This window comes from Poecilia reticulata, chromosome 23, assembly GCF_904066995.2.
Source record: "Poecilia reticulata chromosome 23, P_reticulata-male-v2, whole genome shotgun sequence".
NCBI lineage: Eukaryota > Metazoa > Chordata > Actinopteri > Cyprinodontiformes > Poeciliidae > Poecilia > Poecilia reticulata.
The window spans coordinates 16,268,521-16,293,944 of record NC_088852.1 but is presented as its reverse complement, the minus strand read 5'-3'; the positions used below and the strand labels follow the sequence as shown (position 1 = coordinate 16,293,944).

At 39.0% G+C, this 25,424-nt stretch overlaps 1 protein-coding gene across 5 annotated transcripts in view; it reads right to left on the bottom strand.

The window, feature by feature from the left end:
• Nucleotides 1-25,424, bottom strand: part of ptprz1b (protein tyrosine phosphatase receptor type Z1b) — a 64,906-nt gene that overhangs the window by 26,120 nt on the left and 13,362 nt on the right. For all 5 annotated transcript variants that reach the window (XR_532787.3, XM_008401422.3, XM_008401423.3 and 2 more), the window contains exon 2: nt 12,969-13,037. Coding sequence is in view for 4 of the 5 variants with exons in the window: in XM_008401422.3 (XP_008399644.1) it covers nt 12,969-13,037 (69 nt within the window). In the remaining variant the exon portion in view is untranslated. The remainder of the gene's footprint in view (nt 1-12,968; nt 13,038-25,424) is intronic.

The window sequence follows — 25,424 nt, the reverse complement described above, 5'->3', positions numbered from 1 at the left end:
TCTTTGAGATGTTTGAGGTATATCTTGCACGTTAAGGCATGTTTCAGTTCACCTCACAGCACCTCAGTGAGATCAGGATATGGGCGTTGACTAGGCCTTTACCGTGTATCGACTCTCAGACAGTCCTTTGTTGAATTTACTGATACGTTTTGGGTCTTTGTCTTCAGATCCAGTTCTACTAAAGGTTCAGTCTGGTCCATTGTACAAGCGACCCATACAACCAGCTTGTATGACACCATTCCTGGTCCCCCTTCAATTGTAGGTCTATAGGACAATGGTATGGTACGGTTAGGGTGGAGTTACTGCTACACAACACAGTCCATTGATTTGGGGACAGAATAACATCATTGCTTGACTCACAAGACATACTAGTGCATCACATTCGTCGTCGCTCTAGTATGACGCACTGTTAGATGTGTGGGTTTAACCCCAACTGGTGGTGGAAACATTCTCCTGAATGTAACAGAATCCTAACCTTCTACAATCTTCACTCTGAAGGCCCCAGGCAGATCTCACCATGATGTTCACATTCACTTCAGCAGTTAAGAGCAACAAATTAAACGTCAAAGCTCTGGAAACCTCCTTCTAAATGATGAGCAAAGATGAAACAGGCGTGTGCGCCTGATGACTTTGTCAATATTGGCAAAACTGATATCCATATGTCCAAATATACCAAAATACTAAATTATAGATGAGGTCATATGTATTTCTTTCAAATGACTGGTTATGAAGATGCATGTTTAATGGGAAGACTCCTCCTGTCTTCCTCATCACCAGTAAGCACCCTGATCACAAACCTATTGTAAGAACTGACATAGCAGAATTATACAATTACACAGCAAAATTCCTGTAATTCATGAAGCCTATGTTTGTGTTGTGTACTGTGCTAAAGTGTACAGTAAAGACAATGGGCATAATGAGGTCAGAACAAATGGTTCAACTGTCACAGGCTTTACATTCCTGGACGTGGACATTTGTGTGGACGATAGAGACATGGGCAAAACAAGCTTCATCTTGGCTGCACTGCAGCTTTTCTAGGTAGTTTTCTAAGTTGTATTTGATGTAGATCTAGAAATCACATAGCTAAAAACATGTTACATATGTAACTGCATTTCAGAATGATGCCCATGTAACTAAGTTGTTTTTGTTGCATCATGAGGGGGAAATCATTCAAATTTAGGTTCTACAGGTGCAACGACTGCAGTTCTCTGGATAATTGCCGATCCTTAAAAAGCCAGACCTGCTGGTTCTGATTTTGGCCGATACCAAGTTTTTTTTGTCTGTTATGTTGCTAAATATAGAAAGAAAATTGTCAAGTTGACAACAGTTTGGTAACTATTGTTAACTGTGAATGTGTAGACATCACTTTATGGGTGGTTCCGTCAGTCAAACCTCTCTCACAGCAGAGCAGAAGAGGACGGTGGTTGATTATTAAACCTTTGCATAAGATCAGTGGACAATATTGGCTTCACATGAAAGTATCAGCATGTGCACCCCTACTAGGTCCTTATAAAAATATATTTTAGGAACAAAAATCCAAACTAAATAAAAATTGTCTCAGAAATGTCCAAATACAACAGTTTGACAGATACAGCAGACATGTCACAATCCTTCAGTCTACTTCAGCTCCAGCTGGCTCCTCCAGCTCCTAATAGCTGTCAGTATGTTTAAAGTAAAGAGAAAGAGCACAAATGTAGAGTGGGAACAACATCAGCCTATAAAGCAGCTGAGCTAACATCTCTGTCACCCTCCTCTTTACTGGACAGGTTCAAATTAAGCACTGCTTACAATAAAAGCAACAACTTCAACCTTTTCTCTGCCCAAACTCACATTTCTCGCAATATTTATTCAGGTTTTCTGTTAGAAAACAAAGCCGTCCAGAGTTCCAGCTGCAATAAAAGACTTCCACGTATCCGTCTCCACTTGTGCTCAGCGTAAAATAAACACGCGAGCCACGCGCACGTGCTGCGGCGTGTGAAGGGGAAAATGTCAGGAGGGTGTCAGCGGTCAATAGCCACATCTCACCCCTACAGCTTTATCTGTTAGCATCACCTCACACACACACATACATGCGCCGAAACATCCGCACACACCGAGTGACTCCGCTGACATAACGCTGCCATGGCAACAAGTAGCTGACAGTTTGAAGACAGGAATAAAAGGAAAAAAAAAACCCTGAAGCCCGACTTGGATGTCACTGAAGACTGCTGTGCTCCTTTAAAAGCCGCACCGCCCAGCCTAGCGCGCACTCGAGCTCGAGCTGGGAGAAAAATGGGGATGATTCAGAGAGGAAATTACTTTTCAGGTCTCTTAAGTTCCGTGTGATATTCAAGAGCGGTCAGACAAAGAAGTATGTAGATGTGTCACCAGCGCTTCTCCAAATCAGTCCTTTTTTTATTTTTTATCTTTGATTCAGAAAATTTGAATATTATGAACCCTCCTTTTTATTCTTCAGTCCTTTGTTCTATATGAATGTTAAAAGCACTTCAGATATTGTTACAAATGATCTAATTTTAAACCACAATAATCCGTAATTTACTAAATCTTCGGTATTATTATTGTTGGACTTAATTTAGAAGATCTCCAAAGTTAGTAATTGGTTAATGTAACTGGTTAATGTAAATATCCTCAGGGATTACCTCAAATGCTAAAGGTTCTTAAGAGAGTAGGTCTGGGCTTTGGGGAGGCAAAACCAAAAAGGAAATGTTTTTGATTATGAATGCAACAAGAAATTGTCTTTTTAGGTGTTTTTCCTGTATCTTCTTATGCAAAATCAGCTTTTAATACTTATTAAAAGTAGCCTCAAATTATGCTACCTATTCTTCATTTCTTCATCTATATTTATAGAAACAGCTAACCTCATTCAACAAAATTATTTTTCCTTTTGTAATAGAAGATTCATTTTGTTCTAAAATTGGAAAGTAGAAAGAAGTTCTTGTATAGTTTTGATAGAATAAAGTTTTATGTACATGTTTAGAAAATAATTTGTTGCGGCTCTCTATATGCAAGTTTTATTTTTAAAGCATGATAGCTCTTGCTGTGTGTTTAGGATTATTGTCAAGCTTGATGGTGAACAAACCTCAAGTTTTCCCCAATTATCTTCTCATTAAAAATATATATAAAATCTCCAAATTTTTGTTCTTGTTCAAAAAAAGAACTCCTCTCCCCTCCCTGATCCTGCCTCTATTAAGGGTGCTCCAATAAATTGAAACCTATTTCCTTCATTTTGAAACTGGGATCAGCTCAGGCGTTTTAAAAATCAGTGATCGGCCAGAAAACTATAATCAGTGCACCCAAAGCCACTACCTTGTTTCAGTCAAAACGGTGAAATTTTGTAGATCAAAAAGAAAATGAATTTTTCTTTCTTTCAAAATTAATGTGAAGAAAATATTTTTCTTCTGATGTGACAGCGGTTGTCCTTTTTATCCTCGACACTCTTATTCTTTCAGGCCAGTTCTTTCTCTTGGGGGCATCGGGCTGGAGGGGGATCAGAGGCAACAAAAGAGAATGTGGGGAGTGAAGAGGACAAAGAGAGTGAGACAAGGTGATGAAGAAAAATATTAGAAAAGAAGCTCCAGAGGAAGGAACGTAGTGTAGGAAATGTCACATTTGCTCCAGAGCTGCAAGCAATGCAAATACACACACACACACACACACACACACACACACACACACACACACACACACACACACGCACAATCCATGTGTGTAATGTGTGTTTTCTACCACTTAGAGCTGACGTCACCCTCTGCATCTCAGCTCTGCCGAGTGATCTAACTGTTCAGAAAACAGGGTAGATAGTTGGATTGAATAATGCAGGGCTTGGAGGTTTTTTGGGGACTGTCGGCTCCTATTTGCTTCGCAGTTGGCAAAAAATAACTGAATATGTATTAAATATTCAAATGAGAGGCTGCTGGTGTTGTCTTAATGGCGCTTTCTGAATCTGCAATATTGCCGCTGCATTCGCAGGAGACCATTATTTTTCATATTCCATTCAGCATTATTTTTCAATTAACTCGTGGTGTCTTTTCACAGTGAAAAAAAAGAAGAAAAAAAAAAAGAAAGAAAATCTAACAAAAATAATTTTAAAACATGAGCTGGAAGCAAGATGGAAAATCATTTACATTATTGTTTATTTTTAGTTTGTGACTTGCAGTTTCCCCAGATAGAACTACATTTCCCATGAAGATATTGACCCAAATCATTTAGGTTTTCCTTCACTCACTCAAACACACACACACACACACCCACTTGCCTGCCACAGTGTAACACAGTGACACAAAAGAGATTTAGAGAGAATCCAAGATAAGAAATGAATCTATTATGGATAATAGAGAAGATTCACATGCAGAGAAACGGCACATGATTCATTCAGAAGATCTAATACAGAGACGAGCTGTCACACACAACAGCAGCCACCTCGTCTATCAATCAAACCGCTCTGATTTTTAGAGGGAAAGAGAGGCCCTGTGTGTTTGTCAGGAGATCTTAGGGGCCCTGAAATATCTAATCAGAACTGAGATCAGTCAGAGTCGGCTTTATTTGCCAAGTTTGTGCAGTTTTTTAGTGTATTCAAATAGACATAAGAAGAGAAAGTTGAGTTAGTGCACACATGCTAAAGTCGAAATAGTTTATGTCCAGGATGTGTGGGGTCTGCCTGTATTATATAATGGCTGAATTCCACAAGATTGGAAGACTATGTTTGGATTTTTAAGGTTTATTATTTTTTGTTCTTTAAGCTGTTGTTTAAATAGAAGCCTAGAAGTACAGTAGTGGTGAAAAACAGCAAAAACACAGAAAGTCAAAGTTGTTTTAGGCAAAAGCAGTGACTAGTTGCACATTTTATTTTATCGTTCTATTTGTAAAAAGTAGGGCTAGGCAGTATAGATTTGGAATTTTATCAATATTTTATAGTACTATAAGACAATAAAAATGATGCTAAAAGGACTTTCTTTTTTTTCATTTTTGCATACCATATGTTATGTGCTTTGGGCACATTATAATTGTTTTTGTCTATTTTTTTTCTAGATTGTTTTGGATAGACTTTAGTTGAATGACTTTTTGTTAATATATTTTGGAGTTTGAATTAATTCTTATATTTGGTCATTAATATGACGTTAATTTGTGGCGCAGTTGGTCCGCCTATAAATAGTCTGGGTTTCGACATGTGGAGAGATTCGCCCTTCCGCTCACTCCACCACCACCAGGGATGTGTCCTGATGCGGCGTGCACGTCTCCAGTCGCTGTAGGCCACAGCTGACGTCTCCAGCCTGCCATGCGGTAGTTTCTGTTAGCCTTGGCTTGTTTGCTTTTTAGTTGTGATTTTCGATTTTTTTAATTTGAAGTAGACTTTTTTTGACTTTAGTCCGGTACTAGTAGGGGCTTCGACGGCCCTGTACAGGGTTGGCCCCCTGCTGTACCATTTTGTTCTTTTTGATTGGCTCACCAGGTCCACCTTTCTGTTAATACTTTTGGGGTTTTGTATTTCTTTGTTTGGGACATGGGGAACTGAGGGTATTTAACGCTCTCTTTTTTTCTTCACAGAAAATCAAAGTAGCTGAACCGAAAGAAAAGTTCAAGTGAGTTTAAGAATAAAATTATTTTTGAATCCTCATTCTTGCCTTGTGTCCTCAAATATGTTGTACCCTTGGTGGATGTAACACCATAACATTCATAATGCAAGAAGCATAAATACTGCTCTTGAAAAACATCCAGATTTAAAATAAGCTTCTTCAGAACACCACATACATGAAGAAGTGTGATTTAATTCACTAAGATGCAAAAAGAGACTTAGTGAATTAAATCCCACTTCTTCATGTATGTGGTGTTCTGAAGAAGCTTATTTTAAATCTGGATGTTTTTCAAGATGCAAAAAGAGACTTCATTTAATCATACGGTCGAATTTATTGATATTTTTGATAAGCGCTCACCTTTGGGGGAAATTCTGCAACTCTTTCACCATTATATATCCAATGTTAGCTCCTGAAAAATACAGCGTAAACCTTTCAATCACGCCCCAAAACAGAGCACAGTTGATTTCTATTAAATGTTTATCCTCCAGTAGTGTGAAAACATTGTGTTTTTGTTCAAAGTTACCACATCTTTAGAGTCTAAGGTAATCAGTGTGCATTGCAAATCTTTCTGCTAGGCACTTGAGATGTGTAAAAATGAGCTCTCCTGAAGCATTCAGCCACTAATGTCCTCACAGTTCACACCATCTCATGTGGCGGTCATTGTCATTAGCGCTGCAACACGCTGATGAAGACTGGACAAGAAGCAGGGAGCACATAGCCTCTATTTGTGGATGAAGAAAGACACCTCTGCATGATTACCTCCCGACTCCCGGAAGGCTTCTAGAGGCAGCCACACAGACTGAGCAGCAACTGGAGCAGAAGAGCAGCCAGAATGGAGTATTTGGTGACTAAGACAGCAGCTGAGAACATTGTGGGTGGTGTAACTGAAGGATAAAGAGAGATGAAATGCACAGGAGGCTGGATGAGGAACCTAAGAGCAAGCGACTCCTTCTCCTCATCTTGTAGAAACACCACACCAAGAGATTTCTAGCTCTCAGATTTTAAAATAAAACTGAAAGAGAACAAAAAGGTTGGTGATTGATGCACCTGCTTCTGGCCAAATGCAGGTAAAGCCATGAAGTGGTGATGGTTGTGATTGCATGGGAAAACAGATTTGAATTCGATACCTGATCAGTTCTGTTCTGAAGAGTAATGTGATGTTATAGTCCTGGTGTAAAGCAGTTAGCAAAAAAACTAAAACTTTCTTCAGAAGAAAGAAAAGAATATTATAAAGAGGAATGGAAGAGAACCATTGTAAAGTAAAGTGACCGGCTGCCTTTTTGACGAGGAAACAGTAAACGTTTTGTTCGTAGGGTTGGCAGTTGATACTTGTTCATGAGGCCAGAGGTCCGAAGACGGACCATAAAGTCAGAGCCTGTATGTCAAGTAAAATCAGATCGGAGTGTGAAGAGTCAAACACAAGAGGTGTTTTTGTGAAATGCCAAATTATGTAATTCCTAAATGTGAAGGGAAAGTCTATTCTTTCATCAGCCAGCTGAATGATAAGACCTGAAGATGTTCCATAAGAACTGAGAAATTTAGCCACAACCAGAATGCTGTTTGCTGTGGCCGTAACATTTCATCCTTTGGGAGAAGTTCAAGTACAGAACTCCTTGTACAAAGTGGCAGGAGAAATGTTGATGAAATGCACTTCCATCTTTGACCACGACACTTATAAAGTTCAGACAGACCAAAACAGAGTTCTGGCTAGATAATCTGTTGAGAACAATGAGGATTTTGTGTAAAATCTTCTACAAGCTACTGGTTTCAAACTAACTCCCAGGTGTGTAACTCTCTAGTCTTATCTAGTACAAAATGTTTCCAAATGGGTTTTGGATCTATGTCAGGTCACCTTACCAGAGCCAATGTATTTCCTGCTTTGAAGATGGTCGAATTAAAAAGAAAAAAGAGAAAAAAAACGCACTCGCATGAATCACTTCCAAGTCTGCCAGAGCCCACCTCTTTCCAATCACATCGCTTCAGATGTGAAGGAATACGTAGCACAAGCATAGCACACGGGGGTGGGAGTTATGCATAATTAAAACCTGAAGGTGTGTGGGTGGGTGTGTGTTCCATAGACAAAGCACAACTGAAGCCCGCATGTCCCCCGGCTATGGTTCGGTGGGTAGAAGAGGAGAAACAGACGACAGGAGGCCAAAGAAACAAAAACAAGTAGACGGATGACAAAACATGCTGCAGTTATCTAGTAATAAATTCAACATTTGAATTCAGAATGCTCATAATGTTCCGAAGTGGCATAATCTGTCACGTTGCATAATCTGCCTTTGGTTCATGATACATTTATAAAAACTGTATTGGGGAAAAAATGTTTAATAATGAAAAACCAACAATTTATCAGAAATAAAAATAAAAAAAAACCATACATGCTAATTCTTTTGATTAGTCACAGTGTGAACTCTGGAATATTCCTTTGGGAACTTCCCAGTAAATCTGCCTGGCAGGGGAAACTCTGGGTTAACGGGATACACAACGACATGCGCAAAAACATGCATGGCAGATGGGGCCCTAAGGGGTGTCTTCCAGGCACAAGGATCCCAGGGCCCCCCTGGAGACAAGGCAGAGAGTAATAATGATGGAAACACAGAACATAAAAAAATCCTGTTTTTAATAAAAATATACAAAAATAGCAATGCTAAAAAAGAAAAATCAAATGGGAGTGTAGCTCTTCAAAAGACGTTTTGAATATCCTGCGAGTCAAGTTTATATAAAAAAATATATATACTTTTTTTTCCATCCTAACAAGCTTCATCTGGATTACCAGAAGATTATTATTTGATGTTGAACCACATAAAAACATAAAAGCATTAATAATTTACAATTAATCCATTTGGGGAAACGTGGAAGTAGAATTTTTTTTTATCTCAAGAGCAAGAGATGTTCCAAAAGAGCTGGTATGCAAAAAAAAAAAAAGGTATATTTGGGTTTCTTTTCTTGTCTGAAGCTTAAAGCATGAACAAATCTTAATGATATTTTGAGGTCCTTACGGACTTTCAGGCTATTGTTTAGGTTTCAGGTTGGATTTATGTTGATAATTTTGCATTTAAATTTAGAATTTGTTTTGTTAAATTAATCTGCAACAGTTATTTTTTACTTAAATAACTTGCATTTTTTTCCACTCTATGGTAGAAATGCAATTTAGTTTATTTCCAACATTGAGGCTAAACCTTTCCTGTTTTAAGTCAATTGGGATCAACAAAAGGATTTCTATTTGAAACATGCCAAAACAATCAAGTAAAACATCTTTTGTTTGTGTTTCTTTGTTCAAATCTTTTCAAATTCAAAAATTCACATACATTTCATTAGAATTTGGTGATTAAAATTGCCTCTTTTAAACACATTTTGTATCAAATGTTTCGAGTTTCTATCTACAATCTTCTCCCAACAGCTTGCTGAGACTTTGGCCCATTTGTTTTGACAGAACTGAATTTGGGGATTGGGTTTTTAGACTGCCTTGCTCAAGCACACACACCTTTTTAGCTTAATCTTAATCTCAGACCACACCAGCCCTGTTTAGTATGCTTTAATCAAAGTCCAGTTTGTTTGTCTAGTAGGTCAAGTTTGTTTGGGGAGGTGTGAATGCGTAATCGAACTTTGCTAGGAACCAAAAAAGCGAACTCTGGTCAGTTTGATTGAAGTGAACTCTAGTGCAGTTGAAATACATATGTGAATGCAAAGTGAACCATAGACCTCTCCAAAAAGCAGGAAGCACACAACTACAGGACATTCTGGGTAAATACAACCAAAATAAAATTGAGAGTCTGGCGCTTAGCGGCAGAAATGTCTCGAGGTCTTTTGCCAAAGACAGAAGAGAAATCCTTTAATGATAGAAATCTCACACTACTCCATTTTTGTTTACATTTTATGAAGATAGAAGTTGCGTTCACGTCTCCTTCAGAGGTTTTTGTGTCACTTCCTTCATTGGTTTTTGGTGCAGCGCCACCACAGGTGAGGAGGGAAACAGGTGGCGGTGTGAAAGTGAACCACATCAGCTGAAAATGTAACACCTGGTGTGGGCAAATTTGGTGCCCAATCGAACACAGTTTAACCGGTCAGAAAACAACCTTAGTGTGGTAAGCTTCTAAATTTAAAGGTAAAAACTTCTGTGAGAAATTCTCTTAATGTCAGACAAAACAAATCTGTCTTTCTTACATGGCAGGTTGGTAAGTAGTTGTATAGGCACATTTAATTAGAGGTATGTAGTCATTTAAACCTGCTGCAGTAAATCTAAGCGAACAGCCATGGTTTGTTGGAGGCAAGTTCATTGTAAAGGCCTATAGGGATTTGGATGTATCCTGTCTTGAAAGTTCTTCGACTCTCACTCTCTCTCTCGTTCCCCTGGCTGTCTCCCTTTCATTCGCTTCCCCCCAGACCCCCCTTTACTTCTGACCTAACTAAAAACGTGGTGCGCTGTGCCTCACAATGAAGTGTGGTCCTTTCAAATGTTAATGCTTTTACTCTCGGCTCAGAGCACAGCACAAGGCGAGAAACAGAGCTGGACACAAAAACAAGCTTGTGTACACATGCACGTTTTTGCACACACACACACACACACACACACACACACACACACACACACACATGCACACGCACATTTGTCTTGCTGGCTTTGCGGAGACTTTCCATTGACTTCCATTCATTTCTACAACCTAACCCCAACCAAAACTCAATTTCCTAACCCAAAAACAGCATTTCTTCTTTGGGAGGGAGCAGTCTTGTCTGCTGTCGTCAGATGTCAATTGTTCTACCAGTTGCTACCAGATATGAGCTCTGAGCCTTCCACTCATTCTGTGATGTCTGGACTTTGGATATTTTTATATTTTCCCCATTAAATCATCATTCTCACTCAACAACCTGGGGTCACGCTCTTAAGCCTCCCTGGCAAGGTCTATTCAGGGGTCCTGGAGAAGAGGGTCCGTCGGATAGTCGAACCTCGAATTTAGGAAGAGCAGTGTGGTTTTCGTCCTGGTCGTGGAACACTGGACCAGCTCTACACTCTCAGCAGGGTCCTGGAGGGTGCATGGGAGTTCGCCCAACCGATCTACATGTGTTTTGAGGACTTAGAGAAGGCGTTCAACCGCGTCCCTCGGGGTGTTCTGCGGGGGGTCCTCTGGGAGTATGGGGTAACGGGCCCTTTGATACGGGCTGTTAGGTCCCTGTATGACCGGTGTCAGAGTCTGGTCCGCATTGCCGGCATTAAGTCGGGCTCGTTTCTGGTGAGAGTTGGACTCCACCAAGGCTGCCCTTTGTCACCGATTCTGTTCATTACTTTCATGGACAGAATTTCTAGGCGCGGCCAAGGTGTTGAGGGGATCTGTTTTGGTGGCCTTAGAATCGCATCTCTGGTTTTTGTGGATGATTTGGTCCTGTTAGCTTCATCAGGTCTGCAGCTCTCACTGGAGCGGTTCGTAGCTGAGTGTGAAGCGGCCGGGATGAGGCTCAGTGCCTCCAAATCCGAGGCCATGGTCTTGAGCCGGAAAAGGGTATGCCTTCTCCGGGTCGGGGAGGTTGTCCTGCCCCAAGTGGAGGAGTTTAAGTATCTCAGGTTCTTGCTCACAAAAGAGGGAAGAAGGAAGCGGGAGGTCGACAGGCAGATTGGCGCAGCGTCTGCCATGAAGCAGGCGCTGTACCGGTCCGCAGTGGTGAAGAGAGAGCTGAGTCAAAAAGCGAAGCTCTCGATTTACCGGTCGATCTACGTTCCTACCCTCATCTATGGTCATGAGCTTTGGGTCATGCCCGAAAGAACGAGGTCCTGGGTATAAGCGGTCGAAATGGGTTTCCTCCGCAGGGTGGCTGGGTTCTCCCTTAGAAATAGGGTGAGAAGCTCGGTCATCTGGGAGGGACTCAGAGTAGAGCTGCTGCTCCTTCACGTCGAGAGGCATACCACTGTGTTAATAAACAAATAATCCTTCTTATTTGAGCACAGTCTACTTGGAAAAACGTGAAGATCAGGAAAATGCCCTCACGTTCCACAAAAGACCTCCATTTGTTGGTGAAAATGGTTATAATGGACCTCTATAGGTTACATACAAGTATACACACACACACACACACACACACACACACACACACACACACACACACACACACACACACACACACACACACACACACGCACACACAGAAGGACACAGTGGTAGCTACAGTTACAGTGAATCTCAATGAACTACCAGAGGAACTCATTTGTGTTGATGAACTTCCAGACCCAACACAGAGAAAAGGAAAATGTGTATCCACTTCATTTCTGCTGCTGAAAGGTTGTTCATTATTCATGTCAGTGTATCACACAAAAAACCCATTCCAATTTGACAAACAAGGTGAAGGTGCCAGACAAATTGATTGTAAAGCTCTGACAAGAAGACAGAGCAATCTGAAGGATGAAATGCAGGTGCACCTATTGAGATTCAGTCTTTGTCATGTATAACAGCAGTAATGGGTAGGAAATGGATTAAAGCATTGGCTTTGTATTCATCCAAGGTTGGAAGTAAGGGAGTAGGTCAGTACGGGGGTAGGGAGCATAAACCCCATTGAATTTTGCTCAAATTAACATGTTTCGCAAGTAGAAATAGGTTTTGTTCTGTTGTAATTAGGCTTGGTGTCTAAGTATTTCAGATTTCTCGTACTGATTATCATCATTTGGAGGTAATGCATTGAAAATGCTGTGCTACATCGTTTGACAAGCAGCAGTTCCTCCCATTAATATTCATGGTGAAATCTGCTGAGAGTCAGCATTAGAAAATTTTTTCACATTGCTGTCACTCTGATCAATTCGATAATGTAATTGTAACTAATCAACTAAATGAAACAGTTTGCTTTTATAATTCCAGGTGAGATCCATTAGCAGCAGTGGGAATCATCATACATCTTAGCATTTTACAGCTAATGTGATCCATGGAGGTGAAGGTTAATAACCCTAATAGCTCTTGTTTTAGCCTGCTGATGGCCGGCGGGTCTCTCCTGAGCAGTAAAACTCTAATCACTCCCTGAGGGGTCCTTACTGCCTGTCTGCGTCCACTCTTTGTTTCTGTCTGATCGTAGCTTAACTCTGCAGGGGCTCCGTGCTGAGTTAGCTCAAGTCACCGAACCATATGGTCTGAGGCAGATCAATCTTTTCTTGCGGGAGAGGTTAATGGATAATACCTGCAATTCATCAGATATTCATACTGCTGCGGTATTTGGGTCTTATATGGGCTCTGCAGCTACAGAATGTAGTCCCGGTGAGTGATTATTTTTGGGAAAATTGATTACGTTTCATGACATCAGAGTTTTAAAAAAGTAGTTTGTTTAAGACAAGCCAGCTCTAGAAGCAGTAAAGTGGGAAATCAAATTCCTCTTGCAGCCAACAAATGGGTAAAACATCAGAAGAATCAAACAGACCTGAGTAGGACCAGTTCATTTCTTCTGGGAGTTTCTCCAGGCCTTGGGCTGGCGGCTCCACCGCCAGAACTATCAAAAACAAGATAGAAATGTTATTGTAGCAGATATTTTTAGTCATTGGTTTGTATAATACTCAACTATGGAGTTTTGTACAGAACAAATAAAAATCAATCACCCACTGCTTTCCAATATTCATGTTTTCTCTCATTTGACGTTCAAGTTCAAGTTTGTTACAGCAGATTTGCATGAATAACCTTAAGAAAGGAATAGAATCTATATAACATTTAAATAAAAAAAAACAACTAAAACATTTTTTTACACTGGTGAATCAAATGTGGCACAGTGGGAAGTGTAGTCAACTTGTATTTTCAAAGATTTAAAGTTGTGGGTTCAATTCCAGTTTCCTACTTGCCATCTCAACGTGGCCCGAGTTGCCAACCAATCTTTGTGTCAGGGTGTTTTTTTAGTGACAAAAGTACTCACACCCCTTGAATTTTTACATATTTTGTCACATTATAGCCACAAACATTAATGTATTTGATTAGAATTTATTGTGAAAGACAAACACAAAGTGGAATACAAATGTGAAGTTGAAAGAAAACATTTTTTTTTACAAATAAAAACCTGAAAAAATGAATCCTCTTGCAAGTCACTGTAGTTATGGATTTTTTAAAATAATTAAAATCTACTGTGTAGCCATTCATTGATTAAAGTGAGTAAAATCTATTAGGCATAACATGTAATAGGTGGGGTGAATTGAACTAAAAGTTGCCATGCTGTATATCTGGTAAGCAACAGACACACACTCACACACAAAGAAGGAGAAATACCAAAATGATGCATTTTCTCTTTCTTTGATCTTTCAAAGCGTAACTCTAAAAAAAAAAAAAAAGAAGAGAAAAAAAAACAGAGACGATGAAAGCGTAGTTCACAGTCAGATTTAGGTCACAGTAACATCCCAACAACAACATGTGGCACAGACGCACTGTGAATAATCCTATAGTTACAGTATGTGCACCGCGCTGAGATGTAAACATCATGAATTACTACACGGTGACATACTGTATGCCCCACTGCATTTACTTTTACAGTCCAGTCACGAGTCCTCTATCACGTCACTGAGGTCACTATGGAGCAGCTTGTAAAGTATTATTGGCCTTTGTGTACAGATTTCTCATATTCAGCTTCAGCGCAGTCTCTATTTTCAGAGGAGCCATTTTTGTGTTTAAGCTACTTAACTCTGATCCATGAAGCACCAGCAGAAAAAAGAAGAAATAAAAATCACCCATAGCTCGACAGACTGGGCTATTTTCACAGTCAAACATAAGGACAAAATCTGCTCCATTCCTACAGTTAAAAACATATCAAAAATATATCACTTTTAACACCAAATATTGTGCAGGTACCACTAATATTGTTAGAGTTTCTATAGCAAAGAGCCTACCTAATCAAAGAATGATTAGTCTCTTCCACACATTTTCACCAAGAGCTCACTTTCACTTTGTTACCATTTGTTAACAATAGGAAGTGTCTTTTAATGATTTATTGCATGAACAAACTTATTCCACTTATTTCAATTGTGAAATTGTGTTTTTTCTGCATTAGCAGAATATTGACAAGGTTTTGTGTACATCTCTAATGGAAACGCAGCTGCAGATCCAGCTTTTGCTAAAACATTTTGTGGGCAAAAAGATGCTGCCTTACAAACCATCTACTCAGAGGAAGAGGAGAGGAAGGGAAGAACAGAAAAGAAAGAATAAGGTTAAGATCTTTTTAATTATTGGTTTGTATTATACTCAACTATGGAATTTTCCAAACACTGAATCACCAGTGTAAAAAAGTGTTTTTTTGTTGTTTTTTTTTATTTAAATGTTATATAGATTATATTCCTTTCTTAAGGTTATCCATGCAAATCTGCTGTAACAAACTTGAACTTGGACGTCAAATGACAGAAATGTGAATAATGGAAAGCAGTGGGTGATTGCACAAATAAAAAAATCCTTCTAAGATGAAAGCAGGGGGTTCTGTGTTTTACAGCAAGCAGAGGAAAGTGAAGGGCCTTTATTGCTGCAGGTTGAAGCCCAACGCTTAATCACTTCTTGATTTCACCCATCTACACTGCACCTGCTTTCCAACACTTTTCCGGTCTTGATATCAAAAGGTTTACAGGAGAGAATTTTCTGTAGACAGCGTCACCAACAGAAAAAAGTCAAAATCTACAGTTTTCCAAAATCACTCTTCCTATGAACTTGATGTATAGCTGCAGTTCCATTACAAATGTGAGCAATTTATTTTCTAAATATCAAATTGTGCAATGGTACAATCAATGAAAACACAGCTTATGTTGTATTGTAATGTATTACAGGTAAACATAACAAATGCTAATATGTACCTTCAGAATTCCTTAGACACCGTTCAGGAGGTTGAACTATATCAGTTCAGGATTACCGATGTTTGTTCCTTTTGCTTACAAATGTGTATAGATGGAGATTTTACTTCTGCAATTTTTTTAAATGCACTGTACAAAGATCACCATTTGCAACAGATTGCTGCATATGCAGTCCTTCTTAGCTTATCAGGATGTTTTTCAGTACTTGGAATCTTACAAAGTTACTGAAGTTGAAGCAGGACAGTTTACTCACGGTCAAAAGTAAAAATGAGGCTGAATGCTAGTATCTTTAAGTATTCCATTCATGTTTGAAGGCTAGAGGGTTCAAACCCCAGGAAGAAAAATGTCTGTGCCAACCAGATTTCTTTTGCAGAACTAGAAAAATAATTCTCCAAGATTCTCAAAACGGCGAAAGCCATGAGTTCTTACTGGGAGTTACCCTTGACAACATCCATCTCCTGCTCCATCCTACCCACAATCACTCATGAACAGGACGAGGTATTAAATTCCTGAGGCAATGACGGACCCCAACCAGCAAGAGGCAATCTATGTTTTTCTGCTGTCCTCAGACTTGGAAAATCTGGTTCTCATTCCAGCGACAATAAAAAATGCAGAGTTCAAATGAAGAAATCCAAAGAAAATGAATAAATCTGTGCAAGCAGAAGCACTGAAACTCACACAAGAACACAGAGGAACCATTCGCTTGCTTCAAAGTTAACCTCAAACAAGCCTTTTCATAAATCTTACACAATCCAGGCATGGTTATGATTATAGACAAGGGTAGTAAAACCATTGAATTCTGACTCTGGACAGAGGGAGATCATAATTTAGTCTAGATTCCAAACCAGAATAATAAATATCTCCGTTCCAAAGGTTATCATTCTGACCAGAAATTAGAGTTAGCATGGAAGTCAAAATGGTCACTTTGAGAATTGCCTCAATGAAAAAAGGTCAGTTTGAGATGCCAAAGAAAGGATTGGTGACTTAAGTTGTGTCCAGCTGTATAGTCAACAGAAGTCAAAATAACTTTCTAAATTTTGCCACAACGATTTTACGCTACCTTGAGGTGGTTTTTTACTTTTCTAAAAAGAGAAGAGTTAACGTGCAAAAGGGGAGATGGAAACACATTTGCCAAATAAGTTCTGACGTAGCACACTTTCGTGTCCACTGGTGTGTTAAACTCAGACAACTTCAAAGTCCAAACTTCCAGAATGGAGAAGATAACTGTAGTCTCAAGTGGCCGGCGAGAGGCACTGCAGGCTGGGATGGTAGTGATGTATTGATGAGATATGTGTGCCATGCTTGTTAGCAACCTTTACTTCCTGTTTATTACAGTCATGACGAAATTGTGCTTTGCATAACCTGGTTGATTCACTCCGAATCAGTAGATGGAAACACGCCTTGTTTTCCTTTTGTTTTTTCTTTTTTGTGACATTTTAAAAGTTAGCGTAGAATTTGTGTGACAGTTGGATGGAAACATAGCTATTGTAGCGTAGCGTTGTCCTTCCTCACCCTGTTACTCCACACTTCCAGTCAACAGGCTGACTAATGTCTGCTCCATTTTTACCATCAAGCACAAATATATCAGTCAGTATTACTACTCGGTAGTACTGAGTAGTACATTTGCTTCTACTAAGCAAATGTCCTTAGTAAACTAATGAACCAGCCAGTATTAGCTTGTTGTACTCTGTTATGCTACATAATAGCATAGCATAAAAGAGATACAATTCCTTGCAATCTAAATGTTTTCTTGAATAGTATTTCAATTGTTTTTATAAATTAGATAATGGTATAGATGGTTGTGTTGTTACCATGAAGCTGTTGTTCATACACTCCTCTCTCACTGACCCATGCTAAGTACAAAAGCACCATTTTTGTCTGAAGAACTTTCGACTGGAAGCCAAATTGAACCATCAAAACCTCTCGCCGCTTCCCCATCTTCAGAAACATGGCATCAATCTAACCAACTGTCATCACATAATAAGTAGCACTTTTTTTTTTCTTTTCTTAGGTCGCAACATATAAAAATAACTACAGTGAAATCTCTTGAGTGAAAGTAACCCTACACAGCAGCTGCAGTCAGTGACAAACACACAACATCCGCCTCACATAAAACGTGACACCTGTTGGCCGCCGAACCACCAACACACACTCACGCAGGCGCATGCCTTCAGAGGCCAGACGATAACTTATATAGCCTTCAGCTGTGTGTGGAGTGTCAGCCGGGTAAATTACCACACTTGACCTCTCTCACACTTAGCGTTTCTCTGGATTTATCCCGCTGCGTCTGCTTAAGCAGAGAACGTTCTGACTGTGCTGTTGACACGATGTGCTTCAGGCGCTTATTTCTGTTCATTTTTATGATTATGGCAAACAGTTAGACCAACAACTCAGTGTTTCAGAAAATGTTGTTGCATGAGACCGATATAAAAAAAATAAAAAATACACTGAAATATTTATGTTATGGCCTACGCAATCACGGGAAAGACTGCTAACTTAACAGTTTTCCAGCAGAGAGTCACTTCAGCCTCCGCAGGGAAAATAAGCCTAAGAAAAGTAACTGCTGACGAAGCAGGTTGAATAGTTAAATACAGAGAGCTGTATCTAAGTATAAGACTGGAAAGTTGAGTGGAAGGAAAAAGTGTGGCAAAAAACGCACACAAGCAACATGGATGATCACAGTCTTAATATAATTGTTAAAAAAAAAAACATTCAAGAGATGAAACTGGACTAGATTCAGTATTTTTTATATAATTCATTTTGTGTCGGTGCTAGTGGACTTTTTTCTTTTTCCTGACTATAGGTAGACAGGGAAAGATGCAGGTAGAAGGTACCGAGGTCAGGAGTCAAACCAAGGACAATGAGGATTATCGACTCTACTTACTGAAACAAGCAGGGCTGCAACTAATGATAATTTGATTAGCAATTATTCTAAAGACTAATCAATTAATTGCAGAAATAAATGGCACATTCTGCAAAATTTTTATTGAGCAATTAAAGCTTTTTTACACAATTTCAGAAATACATCAAAAGATGCAAATAATCAAATTCCTTTTCAAAAACAAAAACAAACATTTTATTGCCAAAAATGAATAAACATAACATTCGTTTTGTGTAGCAAAAAATGCATCTGCAGCTAAAAGATACTTCTAACATCAATGTGTGAGAAGTTCAGCCATTGTGTTTAACATCCATACAGTGTAGAAAAAGGTGCTTAATATAAGATTTTTTTTTTTTTTTTACTGAATTTGAACCAAGTTAAGCTAAAACTGGCACTCGAGTTCTGGGTTAAAAAGATCAACAGACAAAGATGATTGTTTATCATAAACCCAAAATGTACAGTTTTGTAAAGTTTTTGTTTAATTACTCGTCTGACTGTCATGTTCTTTCAGCAGACGGCCTTTTTTAAGAGTCTATAAACTCCAATTAGTGATCAATCAGTAACTAATTTAGCTAATAATTATTTCAATAATCGATTAATCATGATTAATCAATTGATACTCCCTGGATTAGGTGTTTCAATGGCCACCACACATCACAAGAGATAGTCGGGCGTATGAACAGATATAAACTCTTGAAATCTGTTTCACTCTGTGATAAATCTCAATGAGTTTCACTTTAGATCAATTACTTCAATAAATGAACTTTTAAAATTTAAATGGATTGGGAGCATGCTGAACAACAGCAAAATTGGAGAGTAGTAGGAGAAAGTAGCAGAGTGAAGAAAAGTGGTCATTATGTCTCATAGCGGTATAACAACAGAGATAACCAAAGCCAGTCTAACTATAAGCTTTATGAAGGAACGTTTTTAGCTTAGTCTAGAAAGCAGCAGCATTCAGCTTCTATGCACCTCTAATCTGGAACAAACGTCCAGAAAACTGCAAATCAGCCAAAACTCTGAGCTCCTTTAAATCATGTCTGTTTAGAGTTGATTTTTAACCATAATAAAAGGAACATTGACAAGATTTGTGATGATTTTAATGATGACACTAAACAAAATAATATATGTTATTGGTTTTTACAGCTGTTGACTACATTATGTGTTATGTTTTCTTATGTTTCCATGATGTAAAGCAAGTGTTACAGCTATACTGTTACTTAGGGTAGTATTAGTAAATAGTTTGCCTCTATATTGTCTCATTATCACAGTAGCACGACAAAATATTGTGCTAAAACTTTAAGTCTATTTTGTTCACCTCTACTTCCTCAAAGATTAGCAGTAGTAATTCTAAGATATTTTTACACACCTAAGGAGAGAAGAAATGGCTTTAAAAAATGGCAAATTTTAGCATTTACACATCCGGCCTGTTTCACCTTTTATCCAGTTTTTACTAGCCTGCTGTAGCTGTTTTTTTAATCAGGGCCTCGGTTTGATTAATGTACGACTTCAGGCATCCTGGTACCAACATCCTGCTGCATCTCAGATGATGGAGGGATGAAGAAAAGCTGAGAGCGACAGAGTTTCTCCGTCACTGAGATTAGGCTCCATGTTAACTAGGAGGATTGTGTTTCTGGGTGCAGGACAAACCGAGCTTTGTGTCAGCGGCATTAACGCTGCAACAGAAACCTTTATCAGCACAGACTTAAACTGGAAGCGGTGACTGTGTCGGGTGTGTGTGTGAGAGTGTGTGTCTTTATTAGTGCGTGTGAAGCATCTTGTTCTCCAGTAGTTTCACAAAGTGGCGAGGGAAGACTTGCGAGAAAGTTTTATTGTGAGTTTTAAGGTTGACCAAGAAATAATAGGGACTTGTGTTGGAGGTGGTAATGTGGATGAACAGCTGACACACACAACACACGCATACACAGGCACTCACAGTGTCAAGTAACCCTCTATATATCCAACCAAATGAAGAATCACAAATTCCTTTACAGTTATTTGGCTCCACTACATTCGCATAAAACTCTTTTATTTAAGCCTCCGCTGAGCTGTAACCACACACAGGAGTGAAATGTAATAACTGGTCTGTGTTTGACTAAAAGCTATATAAAAGCAGTATTTGAGGACACCTGATTGGAGTTTAAATGGCTGCAATCAAAGGATTAAATCGATGATGCGAGTCGAGAAATTTTCCAACAGGCAGAAGATGCAAGATTTACAATGCTGAAACGATTAATCAGATTAATCGATTACTGAAATAATGGTCAATTAGTTTAGAAACTGATTAAGTGTCAACTGAGGTTTGCAGACAAAAAAAATGGCCGTCTGCTGAAAAAACATGTAAAAAATAAAAACATTTTGCAATTGTGAAATGTTTCCATAAAATAAGAAATGCAGTTAAAATCACACGGGAATAAGTTTGTTCACGCAATAAGTCATTAAAAAACATGATCCTCCAACCACTTCCTGTCATCTTCTTTGTGGTTTGTTGCAGCAGCAATGTCCAGCTGTTGATCATGTGACGTGAAAAAAAGTGTTTCCATTGCAGTTTTGCAAAAATAAATCAATTTTAATATGGCCACACAAAAAATCTCATGCCAAGCATTGAATTTTTATATTGAAAACCTAGTATTTTTTTACAAAATTGAAGTGTTTCCATTAAGCAAATGTATTTCCCAAATGTCAAATTGTGGAGAAATGCAACTGCAGATCTTATCCATCAATCTTTTCTATTTGCACAAAAGTCTGACAGATCACTGAGCTTGCCAAGTTGGCTACAGTGGGTGACCATTGTTAAACTCACATATTCAGTGTGATCTGCTTTGCGTGTTTGTCAGTCAAAAGAAGAGAATACCAACACCAAAAATTGGTATCAGACAAAAAAAATTGCAATCAGCAGGTCAAGCTTTTTAAAGATTGGTGATCTGCTGGAAAACTGCAATCGGTGCACAACTGAAATTAACGATACAAGCACAGAACCCCCCGCCCCCAAAGTGATAGGAATATTTTTACAGATTGTGGGAACACTTCCTGCTGTAAATATGATGTCACAGTGGTAGCACTGTGAGAGGACAGACAAGACGAGAGCATGGATACAAAGAGTTTAGTATCCTGAATGGGGCCGATGTTGAGCTTCAGACCTAGTTGTGGAACTAAATGTGTCAGAGGCCTCTTTTTGTTCACTGTAAATGTTTCAGCAAAGCTCTGCTGTTTCCCCCACAACATCACTTCAGAAACCTCAGATCTAGGTGAAAGCCCGGAGTTGCAGAGAGGTTTTCACCACATTTTAGCCTGAAGCTTGCATGTCTCCAATGAGCTGTGAGTAGTACAGACCCTGCGGGGGGCTGACCTCAAATTTCTGCTTCTAGTTAAAGCTCGGGCGAATAAAGGGGGTTGGGGGGAGTTGCTGTAAAATGAAGCTATGAATAACTGCTGAACGGATACACACGTTCAGAATCACACTGAGGGACTCGCAGCGAGACGAGCAGGCGAGTTTGTGTCTGTTTGATGTGTGCGGTTAATGTTTCAGCCCCGCTCCCGCTTTCTGATTGGTGGCAAGTCGTCAGTGCGTGGACGTGCCGCAGATAGGTTTATCCACAGAGAATTTGTGATGGCACACGTCCAGCCAAGTTGTGTATGTGCGTGTATGTGTGTGTGAGTGAGAGGCTCACTAATCTGCATGCCTAGTTAGGGCAGTAAGATGCTACATTTCCATCTGCTTGGCACAAATTGAGAAAATACTGTGTGTGTGTGTGTGCGTGTGTGTGTGTGTGTGTGTGTGTGTGTGTGTGTGTGTGTGTGTGTGTGTGTGTGTGTGTGTGTGTGTGTGTGTGTGTGTGTGTGTGTGTGTGTGTGTCTGTGTGTGTGCGTGTGTGTGCGTGCGATTAGTAATCTGCTAGCCGTTCAGTGAAGCAGGGATGCAAGCTAATACCTAAGCTCCTGGTTTAAAAAAAAATAAAGATCTTTTTGAAGATTTCCTCGGATTTAAATGGAAAGGTCCATCTTTAACCAGGAGATCTTAAGGTCAGCTGTAGAAAAAGAAAAAACAGGATGTGAAAAGAACATCCATTGCTCTTTATAAAAAGATACACAGTTCAGTCATCAAGTGTTTGTCAGCCTTACAGATTTGCGGCTTTGGTTTCTACCCAAAGTGTTTCAGATCAACAAAGACAATATTTTGTGATCTTGTAATCTACTTCATGTTGTCAGACAGGTTCTATTTCAGTGGGGGGTTTTTAAGTTTACAGGTTTAAAAACCGTCTTAAAAAAAACAAGGGCTGGAACAATTAATCAGATTAATCATTATTGAAATAATAGTCAAATAGTTTAGTAATTGTTACATGTATACAAATACAAAAAAGGCCATTAGCTGGAAAAAAAGCATAATCCAAGAAGTAATTAAGCCTAAACTGTACAATGTTGTATATATATATATATATATAGAGAGAGAGAGAGAGAGAGAGATTTATATACATTTTGAAATCAAGATAAAAACCTTAAATGCCTTTGTCTGTAAGTATGTTTAACCCAAACTCAAGTAGCACAGTTTTATCTTCACCTGTTTCCAATCCACTAAAGGAATGCTTTGTTATTTCATTCTAAGTACTAAAATATTTATTTTCTTATTTAAAAGGGAACAGAATCATGTGTTTATTTGCATCTTTTAATGTATTTTTAATGTTGTACGAAAAAGGCCAAAGCGGTTAAATTAAAAGTGTAGAATGTGAAACATTTTTTTTATCCAATTAACTGCCAGAATAATTTATTATTAAACTAATCATTAGTTGCAGCCCTAAAAGCGACACATTATATTGTGTTTGTTTGATATTAAAATTTGACAAATTGTATAAATTTGTATAAGTATAAACAGGAAATCCATGAGAGGGCCCTTCTACAGCATCAGCTTAACATGCTGTCCATCAGCTGTGTTTCCATGACAACTCGCAGCGTCAAGACAACAGAAACAGCCCCCCCCCTCCACCCCCTGCCTCACAATGACGTGTAGAAACCTCAGACTTCCTGTCAGCTTCTTACTCCGACTCTTTCCATCACCATGGATACAGAACCATCTCCATCCCGTCGCTGTTTTCCACCTCGGGTCGTGCCCTCCGTTTCTCACTATTATGGACGCACAGACACGCACACCCTGGGACAATGAGACAAAGACACATGTATGCACTCACAGGCCTGAGTCTGAGTCTGAAGGAGGCGGGGTCAGCTTCAGAGGGGGGTTGATCAAGATTCTGACCACTCTCTGGTCACACTCACAGCCCGTTAATGAACTTTCCCAGAAGGAGAAGAAGGTTTATGCTGCACCGACATGCTGACTTCTGCTCTTTTTCTCTGAATTCCCTCTGTGACCAGGACACAGAAAAGCTTCCTCCATCAAATCAAACTGGTTCTACCTGCTGCTAAATCTCAATGTTGCTGTAAATGATTATTTTGGGGTTGTTTTTCTCTTTCTGCAGGTGTAGAAGCAGACTTCCAGGGTGCTGACTCATATTTCCTTGTATTTCTAAGTTTTTTTTCTCTCTACTCTTAAACCCTTCTCCCTTTCTCCCCTTATTTCTTTACCACCAATTTTTCCATTACATTTGCTGTAAACCCAAAGCAATTCCTACTAAAGCTTTGTTAATATATCAAGTGGAGGATTATGAGGCTTAATGTTTCGCTTGTAAAAATAAATCTGTTGGGCCTCACCTGGACACTCAGACAACAATTATCAATGTCACACTGCTGGACAAGACATGTTTAAACATTTTTTTTTAAATAGGACAACTGTGAAATATCCTCGAGCAATCACCATAAAATCCAACCTATTCATTTCATAAGGCCTGTGTGGCATAAATTCTGTGGTTTATTCCCTTCAGTCAGAGTCCACAGTCGGTCACAGGATGGCCATCTGTGAAAAGTACAAAAATTGGAAGCTGGGGGGACTGTGCTTACTGCAAGTGTGCCAAATGCTCATGCACCTGGATTAACCTTTGAGTTCAACAGCTGTGCCAAAAATAAACCCCACAAAGCCAACAATGTGCAGAAGGGAAACAATACAGACAGTTGCTTCAGGGTCAAACTCTGTGAGAAGAACAGATACCCTCAACGCAGTTGAGAGACCAAAATGACAAAAGTGTAGCACCAGGAATCTCTTAAGTCTGAATGCATGGACATGAGATGTTACTTATGTAATTGTAAGAATCAATTATAAATCGTCATGGCAATTGTTTGGATAGATTATAAATGTAGGAAATACGTCTTTATGTTGACTATAGAATAGGTATACAAAGAAGTTCAGTGCAAAAAATCCAAATTCTCAGCCAAAGCATCAGCTTATCACCACCATGTTGGACATTATGAGATGTATGTGCTGCATTTGGTTTTCAGAAAACATGCCACTGTGCATTATGGGCAAATATCTTTTCTTTGGTTTCCTCTGTCCAAAGAACATGGTTCCAGAAATCTTGTGGCTTATTCAAACAAAACTCTGATAATCTAACTGGTGCTGCCATTTTGTTTTTATAGAACCCCTCCAAACTACTACGCTTATTCAGAAGCTTATTAATTATACTATTATGCTAACTGGCGTCTGTAGAGTGTGGGAGACTTTCTTTGTTTTTTGTTAAAGTGCCTCTGATCACTGAAAGGTCTGATCTTTGGCAAATATAATGGAGGAAGGACTGACTTTTGTAGTTATAGATGTTTTAAGGTTTTTTTGTCTTTCTCACTGCACAATAAAGGAAATTAAGTTACTAGACCGCCTTATAACCATTCCTACATTGAGTTGCAACAATTGCTTTTACTGATGACTTTCCCTACATGCAAGTCTAGTCTGAATCTAGTTTAGAAAGAAAAAATCTTAAAATTTCTTAAATTTTAAGTTTTGGTTTTTTAGAATGACATCATCAGGAGATACTCTTAGTCTTAGAGTTCTTTCAGAATGCCGGTTGAGATCATTTACCATTCTGCCCTCATGTGTATAATCCTACAATTACATCTGGGTGCCCACACAATGATTCAACAGGAAAGAGGAAATGGACTGAGTCCACAAGAGTGAAGAGTGAGTGAAAAGTCTTATGGGTTTTATCGTTGACAAAAACATAAAAAATAAAATTCAACATCTGAATTTGACACCTAAATAAACAATGTTGGCAAAACCCAGAAAATCCACATGTTTATCTACAGAAATGATTTA